This window comes from Limulus polyphemus, unplaced genomic scaffold (assembly GCF_000517525.1).
Source record: "Limulus polyphemus unplaced genomic scaffold, Limulus_polyphemus-2.1.2 Scaffold4247, whole genome shotgun sequence".
In the NCBI taxonomy this organism is placed as follows: domain Eukaryota; kingdom Metazoa; phylum Arthropoda; class Merostomata; order Xiphosura; family Limulidae; genus Limulus; species Limulus polyphemus.
The window spans coordinates 70,844-81,775 of NW_013669857.1; the positions used below are offsets into that span (position 1 = coordinate 70,844).

At 33.3% G+C, this 10,932-nt stretch overlaps 1 protein-coding gene across 2 annotated transcripts in view; it reads left to right on the forward strand.

Moving 5' to 3' along the window:
* The window catches only part of LOC106470850 (reactive oxygen species modulator 1-like), an 18,202-nt gene extending 15,847 nt beyond the window's left edge, over window positions 1-2,355 (forward strand). For both annotated transcript variants that reach the window (XM_013931422.2, XM_022399483.1), the window contains exon 3: window positions 1,861-2,355. In XM_013931422.2, coding sequence (XP_013786876.1) covers window positions 1,861-1,969 — 109 coding nt within the window. In that variant the 3' untranslated portion in view covers window positions 1,970-2,355. The remainder of the gene's footprint in view (window positions 1-1,860) is intronic.
* The last annotated feature ends 8,577 nt before the right edge of the window (window positions 2,356-10,932 follow it).

The following is a 10,932-nucleotide window of genomic DNA, read 5'->3' on the forward strand; positions in this document are numbered from 1 at the left end:
CCAAAATATTAAAGATCATAATGCAAAAAAACTAAATTTATCAAAGTAATAGACTTTATGTTTCTTAAACTTAATAATGAAGGTCTTCCGGATATATCCGGAAATCCGGATATTTCTAAAAAATCCTAAAAACCTCCGGTTTTCTTCCGGAGAAACACATTTTTTAGAATTATTTATCGGATTTTGGTGTTCCATGCCATAGATAAGCGTTATGCAATTGTGCGGTTTGTTTACATTCGGCGAATGAGTTTGATTTTACAATGTCTGATTTATTTTTAGCAGTGTTTTAATAATGAATCTATTCAATTTCATAATAGTGTGAACTGTTTAGTCTCAGTTGAATCATACACATTTCAAAAACACATATGCAGTACTGAGTGTAAGTTATAAAAGCATTACTTTGTATAAGTTTTGACATCCAATAGTGAAAATTATGAATTCCAAAGAATGCACTCTTGAAAATTATCCATTAACTAGGGGAATCAGATTTGATATTTCTCACATGTAATTGATAATCATTGATGTACGAAAAATGGGGTAACTTGTTTAAGTGAATGTTAAGTACTAAAATGCATCAAAATGCAGGATTTTGGGTGCCGGACCCCCCCTTACTTGTCTTCGATTATTTTCAGGATTCTTAGGAAAGGGACACTTTCATCTCTGTTAAACTACATACATTTATGAAAGTTCTTATGAAGTTTCAAACATATTCATCCACTAGTTTTATTGTTGGAATAAAATATAGCAAGACTTGCATTGCCTACTAAGAAAGTTAGTAGCCAGTAGTCATTGGGTTAATGGGTTTTTATTGGTTACAAGACAGTTATGAAGGGTTGTAAAAAAACTGTTTATACTGATGTTACGCTGTTCAATGAATATTTAATCTATGGCAGTACTTGAAGCCAACAGCTAATGTTTGTGTTCTGTAAGCAAGACGTAATCTATTTCTGTACTTTTACTTTCAGTAACAGTATTGATTAAAATGTGTAATATATATAATTCAATTTTTCTATTATTATACTTTTATTATAGAGACTGTTTCATTGTTAGCTTAAACCTCTTTAATCAATGGAGCCTCTAAATTAGAAAACAACAAATATTTTTTTCAATTTTGTAGTTTATACATTTCATTTTATACTTTCAGCACATAGCCTCTTAACAACAATATTAGGTTATACTTTTATTGCTAAGCAACATAATATAAAAGCCATTGTTGGAATTCATTGTTACCAAAATGCATTGGCTTTTCTATATTAGAAGTTGTTGTGTAAGGAACCACTTCTTTTCTTTGTGGTTGTTTACTACCTTGCTTGATTAAAAAGATGCTGACATGTATGTGGATAAGTAATAATACCCAGTTGCACACCCTCAGAGTCCACTTAGTATGTGTGCAAAATTTTAGGTTTCTAGGTTATTTCCTCTTGGAGTTATAGCAGACACAAACAGACCCACCCTTTTATTATTATAGATTTTAAATAGTATTTTAGTTTTTATACTGAAAATTTTAACTTCAGTCTTTCAGTACAGTTAATACTAATAAGCATGTTTTATTTTCCACAGTTAACTATTTCATAAAAATTAAGTTCAATTATAAAAACACTGCTTTACTCCTACAGAACATTAATTGAAGTGAAATAGTAAAATATTGTATTATGCAATAACTTAAATGCATTTTGACATTTTTTTCATATTATTAACTTATCTTGGCTGTTGAGGATAAATAATTTTTTGTTGCAGAAGAAATTTTGCCCTAATAAAACAAGAAATGTTGTAATTTAACATTTTCTTCCTTTATTAATTCAAATTGTTTTTAAAGTTCTTTGAGTCACAAGCTAAATGTTATTTTATATTGATGTTTAGGTATGGAATGCGAGGAAGAGAGTTGATTCAGAATGTTGGAAAAGTGATGTTACAAGGTGGAGGAACTTTTGGTACATTCATGGCAATAGGATCAGCCATAAGATGCTAACAACAGAACTTTGTCAAACCTATCTTTCAAAGAATAGTGTAACAGATGCAAACTGGTATGCATAAGTAATATATAACAGACAAATGTATGTGTATGTATGTGTTGTTTTGTCAATTATAAGGATACTCAGGAATGATCAGGGAGAAAATCACTCTTCATCATCCCAGTAGGTGAACAGCTTCCTGCATATATCTTTAAACCAAATGATACTATACCTTATGGAACTTTATAACATGTGACAAAGATCAAAATAGAATTGAAATGAAAGTTTTATAAAATTACATTTTTATCAACTTCATTAGTTGGCCAGCCTTGTACAGACAAATGAGACATAATTTTATGTTGGTTTTTTTTATATTATGCAATAAATTACAGTTTGAAACATCTCTTTTATCATGTGTTTTTATGAATAACTAAAGGAATATGTTATTAATAGACCAATATTTGTTGAATTGTTTTCTTAATTTTCATCATCGTGCAACTTGTGTTACAAAAACATCAAATATCCCTACTTCTAAATAAACATTCCATTATTTTTTAGTATGCTCTGGAGCAGAGGTTCCCAAACTGTGGTCCATGGGCCCCCCCTATGGGTCCATGATAGTACTTAAAGGGGGGCCACAGTAATACATCAAATTTATGAAATTGCCATTTACTGAAAGAGTAACAAATAAAGTAAAATGTTAAGAGATTATAAAACTAATATAGTAATATATATAAATCCCATATTAATAATTGTAATCAACATACGTTGAATTATCTAAATTTGTTGTGCTCCTGGCACAGTTGGCTGCTGATTGCAAAAAACAAGACAGTTGATTTCCAGTTGAATTGACGCATTACTACATTCTTTCAACTTGCTTATATAAAATCAAAGTACAGAAATAAGATAAATGTGGAGCCTTTCATAACAATGTTATGGTTATTCCCATCGAAATTATACTTTTAATTCAAATTATGATAGCCCATATGCATTATCTTGCATAATTTAAACCCATCTGCCATTTATTTACCCAACTCACTAAATGATCTAAATCCTTTTGTAAATCAGCAGCATCCTCTTCACAGTTAGCAACACCCAGGACCTTAATATCATCAGCTAATTCAAGTCATTTATTGACCATTTAACATTAATTTCTGTATTGAACATTTTTATAGCAAAGTGTAAATGAATATTATATTTATTGCAGTTTTTAGAGTTAATGATAAAAAATTTTTTTACATGTAAATGAAAAGTCACAATTTCTTTCTTTCACTGATTTCAACCAGAAAAATCTGAACAAGAGTCAAACTGTCAGTTTACTTTGTAGGTGTGAAAATAAATGTACATTGTTTAGAAAAAAAGAACTTTTTTTTTTATACATGTTGTGTAAAACTAGATTAAATAATGATTAAAAATTGATTTTTCAAAAAATTTTTTTGTGTACGATATAGTCTTAGTTTTAATAAGGAAATAAAAACCTAAATAATAAACATAGGTTCACTTAATTTTTCCTAATGAATTGTTTTGAATTGGTGTTTGCAAGATTCTGCATAGACTGCCAGAAGAAATTCGATTTAAAGAAACTTGTAGGGTTTAGTGAATAAAGGGTTATGTGTAGAAGAAAAAAAGAGAAAGACATGCACGAATGATGGTGTTATGTGCATATAGATGAATATGTTGAGTGATCTATTATTGCTAAGGTCATTAATGGATAACTGTTAAATGCCATTGTTCACAAGCTTGTTACTATGCAGCATTATTATTGTTTTCAGTATTATAAATATCAGCATGTTCTAGTTTTGTGAGAAATTCATGGTGACAGAAAAAGTAGACATAGATTGGCATTAAATCCATCATATAAAGAAAAAGTACGTTATTAAATAACATTTATTTGTCTAATTTTAATAAGTTGATATAAGATTTCAACAAAAGTTATGTAAATGTTATTAGAGTACTTGGCCAGTCATAGCTAGAGTCTGAGGAGACCAACATGGTCTAAGAAAATAACCTTTTTGTTTTAGGTTTCATAGTGTTCATTGGAATGCTGTTTATTTATTTATTTTGCTCTATTTTAAAACGAAAATTGATTACTTCACAATTATTATTTATGAATGTTTGAAATAATAATGCTGTTTGATCATATATTGTGGTCTAATGGTTAGTGTGCTTTGTGGTCTAATGGTTAGTGTGCTTTTCTGTGAATCCGAAGGACTGTAATTTATGTTCCATTCCTGTAAAATAGTATTCTACTTTTTGTGGCTGTGGGTAAATTATTAGAATGATGGTCAAATCCTGTTATTTGATTGGAGTAAGTGGGTGTTTTTGACTAGCTGCCTTCACTTTAGTGTATTAATTTTCTTAGATTGTAGTGAAAGCCTGGGCCAAAATGTAGATGCTATTAAATTATTTTCATGTTTGAAATTAGTAGATTTAGATTTGAAAAAAATAAATGGCATTACTGTTCTTTAAATGCTCACAAAAGGAAAACTACTGGTTTAGGGGGTACTAAAGTGATAAAGTAATGTTTTAGATCTGTTAGGTATGACAATCAATAAGGTGATATTAGTTGTCAGTCACATGAGCAGTTAACATCACCTCATTCAACTACACAATTGGATGTTGTTCAGCTAGAGATGTTTAAAAAATGGAACTAGTACAACCAGAGCCAGATGTTCAACATAATGTATTGGCATAAAATACCCATGCTCTACAATGAGGTTCAAAGTCCTCTCGTGATTCACAGGAGCCCCAGTGTATCAAACTCCTGCATTATACCCAATTACTTCTGTAGCTACCACAAGGGGTGTTTGTACCCAAAAACAACCCCCATTAGGACTCCCACTCATAATATATGAATACTTGTGCCGTGTCTAGCCATACTAGCTTATGAGTGGGGGTATGAACACAGTTTCAAGCATGGTGCTTCTGGGTTCATGAGGGTGTCCAAGAACACTAAATCTAATGCCAGTTCCAGGTTCAGAAACCTTGAAAACCTACTCCTATCATGTCCAAGGTGGTTCATTCCTGAAAAAATCCCTCAGGACACCTACCTATAGTACCAGTGCACATTTGTCAATTTTAATTCTGGTAACTTGTGAGTGGGGGTAGGAATCCAGTTTCAAAAATGGTGCCCCTTGGATTTTGAGAAGGACCGGAAACATAAACTCTTATGCCATACAAGCCTACTCCTAGATCCCCATTATACAGGCATGTTTTATTCACCACCCCCTTAATAACTCAAATGAATAACTGTTGGGGGGTTATGCCATATAATTAAGGATGTGTCCCCAAGTCTGCCTGCCAAGTTTCATCCTGCTAGCTCCAAAATTGTGGAAGGATTTTGTAGGCAAACAAATTCAGAAACACATAATATGAATTAATATAGAATAGGATTGAAGTTAGACAAAAGTGAATCTTCACAAAAAAGAAACACAGCTGGGCTGAGTGGTAATAAGAGAGCACTGTTTCTAACAATGCAAACAAGTAACAGTGAAAACTATATCTCTCTGGTGAAGAAGAGCACTGAGTACAAACAAAGTTCAGATGAAGAACTTTGTAATGTCTGTGAAGGTATAAATAAACACCTGTGACAACGATCGAAATACAAATTTTGCAACACTTGCCAGTACATGGAGCAAAAATGGACATTGATCCACAGATATCAGGGAAAAGAAATATGATATTTCTTGTTAACGAATGCAAATCACAAAAAGTGACCAGTAATCTTTATCCATTAAAAAAATGATGAGCAGCATTATCCAGAAACAAAGGTCAGAGTTTTGTTTCATCAAAATGGAAAAATAATGTCAACAAAGAAACCTGAGCTACAGCCACTTCGTAGTACAAAATCTTCCGTACCATACATATTGAAGCTATAGTTGTAACACACTATCATTTAAATGTTGCTGTAAAAAAAGTTATATTCGAGAGTCTTAATCAAATGCTAGAAAGCACAAAACTGCATATTATAAACACAGTTGTACATGCAATGGTAAATTCATCTCTTCTGTAAAATAGAATTTATTTTCTGTGTCAAAGAAGCACGATAAAAGTGGTTATTATTAAGCTGAAGGTTCTCAAAGGTGGCTATGCACCATTATCAGATAGATGAGAGCATCATGACAATAGACAACAGAAGCTAAAAGAGATGGTTGTGCAGAATGTCATGGAACATGCAGGAAAATGTTCTGGAAAAATGTCATTATAAAAACATTTAACTCCTGCTTTAAAAGAGGCCAAATCTTTAACTTTGCATTGAGTACTGTTAATGAAAGGTATACCTGGATCATCATATACTTGTGGTATTACAGATTGCTGTGATGAACATTAGAAAAAATACAGAACTGTGTCACACCAGGAAAGAGTTGACCATGAGAAAACATGTTCTACACTGTGTTTGATCTATGCTATGTAACCACTGACCTCCAGCAAACTATGCCATTACCAGAACAGACAGCATCCATAGCTTTTCATCTGAAGTAAATGAGGTTCTACAGTTCTTAAAAATTCACACAGTTGCATTGGATGGTAATGGTGGACATATAAATTCATGGAGGAAGATGTTAAAGTCATGGTAGTGCAGATGTTGCACACTGTTTGTGGATGTTCGTTTGTTTGGTGACATTATTGGAAGGATAAAGCATCTCATTGTGCAGACAGACTTGTGTTTGGACCAGAACTCTAACTTGTACCTAATCTGTCTGTACTAATACAATATTTTAAAGCCAATGTGAAAATAAAATTTATTTACCATTAGTATGTCACTATTTGTGTACCAGCAATCTTTATCGTTGCATCGTATCAAAGAAGATAATGACTTTCCAAAGAAAACATTAGTAACTTTTCCAGTCAAATACTAGAAGTTCACCATGGATTCTTAGAAGCTGAAGCAGATGTTGAGGCAACAGAAGAAAGCACTGAATGATTGAAAACCATTCTGAGTAATAACATTCAAAAACCAATTTTAGTAAATAATAACAATGAAGTTAGTATTAATTGTATTACAGAAGTCGATTTTAGAGCATCACAATGTCATTTCAGTCCATGCCGCCATATCCAATCATTATCTAACAACTACACATTTTGATAATAATCCTACAGTAAAGTTCCATTGCAAAAGATTCCATCATAAGGCTGTTATGTTCAAGGTTCACCAGTCCTCCCTGAAATTTTCCATAATCCATCTAGTATCCAAGACCACAATTTCTCAGCATCTGTTTCAACAGTATGATTGTGCAGAAATTCATAGACATCTTGACTGATACGTTTTTGTATGAATAGCATGAATACCTGTTTCACTGCCTAGCTGCATAAGGTATGTGATAGTTAAGCAGGAGGTATGACAGGAATTCTTATCTTGGTGAACCCACACCCCATTGGCCTTATAATCTGACTATATGAATATTTTGTATTGGAAAGGGTTGTTACGTACCCTTCCCATAAATGATCAATTTTTGGCAGCATAATACCACCTATGAATGTCAAATAATGCTAAAATGTAGTTTGATGCATTCTGTTCCACTGCAAATGTATATCAAATGTAGTTGTCACATGAGCTATTGATTTGCATATTCAGAATCATTTTCATATAATGTACTCAACCCTCTGTAGATAGTAAAATCAGTGCCTAAAATACCAATAGTTTCCTATTTACTTTCTGTATAAGGCCTGGTGGTTAGGGTGCTCGATTTATAATCTGAGGGTTGCAGGTTCGAATCCCCACTATCAAATATTCTTGCTCTTTTAGTTGTGGGGGCATTATAGTGGGATGGTCACTCTCATTATTCATTGGTGTTGACTAGCTATCTTCCCTCTAGTCTATCACTGCCAAATTAGGGTTGGCTAGCACGGATAGCCCTGGTATAGCTTTGCGTGAAATTCAAACCAAACAAACTAAACCTATTATATAGCCTTTTTTCATGGCAGTGTATAAGGTAGCATTAAAGAAGAAGAGTGTCTAGTATGGATTATTATCATATCACATTAAGGGTCCAAGATGCATGTTTTCAGAATTAGTATTTTTGACATAAAGTTAATATTTTGAAAAATACATCATTGCTCTCCTGTGTCTTCTGGTATCTCAAAATTTGAGGTTCAATCCTCACGATGGACACAGTGCAGATAGCCTATTGAGCAGTTTTATACTAAAACAAAATATTTTTCTTAGGTTGTGCTGTGCCTGGTTACTTTGTAATGATGCATTTTATACTGATATGTCATTCAGTGCACAATATCCTTTAAGATCATGAAAATGACGTTTTCATTCACTGACTTTCATTATTAGGTACAAGGTAATCTACTTAGCAATTGAAGTATTAGTGCTTTTTCAAAATTTGTCTGTATTATATACATGTATGTATACAAAACACTTGAATCTAAACAGGGTGTTAGCAGACGTTACAGATTTTGACCATGTGAAAATATTTCATTGGTATTCACATAGAATAAAATAACAGGTCATTAACTTTGACCTAATTCATTTCTGAATGTTGTTTATGTAACATAACATCATTTGCTTGACCCTTTAGCTGTGTGTTCACATTATGTCTGGTTTAAAATTTACTAGTATGTATGGTGATTTGTTATTGAGAGTGTAGATAGTGTCCTATCCATGTGAATTTATATCTACAGTTATATGATATTCTTCTTATCATTTCTGTTTTAGTTGTTTTCAGCAGCTCAAAGCTACAAAATGAGCTGTCATTTTATTATTTTCAATAATAACAGATGAAGTTTGGTTTGTTTTATATATTCTTGCAAAGATTCACAGACGCTCTTTGCATTAGCCATTCTTAATTTTGAACTAGCAGACCAAAGGGAAAGTCAACAGCACCCACCTTTTGCCTGAGAGACTAGTGCAATTTGACTGTCACTCTTATGTAACACACCAACAGTCTCAAAGCACATGTTTTTGGCAATGAGTTGAAAACCATAAATCCTTGGATTCACAGTTTGCGAACACTAATTACTAAGCCATGCCTGACCAGAGTTGAAGGGAAAAACTAGTAAAGATGAAACTTATTTCTTCATAATATAATAAACAAACTTGCTTAAAGTAAACTTTTTGTTAGCATTTTACTTGAGCTAAGAATGACCAGTTTTGTTCATGTGCAATGTTATCATGATGTTTTGAAACTTCCTGCATTCTCTGTGGATAGACATAACTGAAATAAGTCACAACCATATCTATATAAATTTTTGAAGAGGCATACACTTTGCCTCTACATAAAGGTTTTCAGTTAACTTTCAAAGGAGTTATTACTGATAGTTTCATCTCTAGACAACTTTTTTTATATATTTATTGAAAGCTTAGTAAATCACAATGTAATATAACCTTCCCTGTTCGTTTAGTGTAGAAGCATTGACTATTCCCTTTAAGTTTTGCTATTGTATTGTATACATTATAAGACATTTAGAGAATCTCAATCACAATACACCCATCTCTCATATACAGGTCAAAATTAGTGGTTTTCTATATGGCCATCTACATAAACCAAGCAAATTGACTAGATGGAGCTATAGTCCAGCAGGTATATGTAAGAATTGTGTCTGAAATTTGGCACACACAGAACATGCTGTAATAAAGATTTTTGGCTATAAGGCCATCACATATTTTTGCTATGGTGGCCATAAAAAAATAGCTACTACCAGTTAGCAGTGAAATTATGTGTGTCAAGTGTTTGGGTTGTAAACTTCAAATATTGGTGCTATATCAATTTTTCTTTATTTTGACATGACATTAAAATGTCAAACAAGCTAAAAAATTGACTTATGCAGTCTAGTTATTAAAATACATTGGCAATAATGAATTACTTAGTACACAACCAAAATTGAAAAGCACAAATGTCTGTCTCTGCTAGTCGTGAGTCTGTTTATAATCAAGTTGTCCAGTGCACTGGGGGATAAGTGCTAATTTGATGCATTCACTCTGCCTTCTGCAACCCTTCATGTAACTTCGTAATCTGCGGGTAGGAAATTAGAATCGAATCACGGAACGTTCTAGTTCTTTCAACTCTGAGGGGTATTATAATGTGACAGGCAATCCCAATATTTGACTAAAGTAGCCTAACAGTTGGTGGTGTTGACTAGCTATTTTCCCTCTAGTTACCACTGTGTCAGCGGTATGCCTGAAGACTTATAACGCTAAAACTCGGGTTTCAGTACCTGCAGTGGGCAGAGTACAGATTGCCAATTGTGTAGCTTTGCTATTAACAACTAACAAAATTCCCTCTTGTCTATTATTTTTAAATTGAGGATGGCTAGCGCAAATAGATATCCCAAACTGATAAGTAGCTGATAAACTAGATATCCAAAACTGACCAGTATCTGGTAAGTTAGATATCCAAAACTGACCAGTATCTGGTAAGTTAGATATCCCAAACTGACCTAAGTATCTGATAACTAGATATCCAAAACTGACCAGTATCTGGTAAGTTAGATATCCCAAACTGATAAGTAGCTGATAAACTAGATATCCAAAACTGACCAGTATCTGGTAAGTTAGATATCCAAAACTGACCAGTATCTGGTAAGTTAGATATCCAAAACTGACCAGTATCTGGTAAGTTAGATATCCAAAACTGACTCGAACTCTACTGCAATCTACAGTACATTTTCAAGAACAAATACCTAGTCGTCTGTAAAACTGAAAAAATAATAACTTAATCCTTACATAAAGAGTGGTTAGGGCGCTCGACTCGCAATCTGGGGGTCGCGGGTTCGAATCCTCGTCACACCAAACATACTCGCCCCTTTCAGTCGTGGGGGCGTTATAATGTGACAGTCAATCCCACTATTCGTTGGTAAAAGAGTAGCCCAAGAGTTGGCGGTGGGTGGTGATGACTAGCTGCCTTCCCTCTAGTCTTACACTGCTAAATTAGGGACGGCTAGCGCAGATAGCCCTCGTGTAGCTTTGCGCGAAATTCAAAACTAACAAACAAACAATGAAACAATGTAAATAGTTAGGGGGGATCGTCTAGAC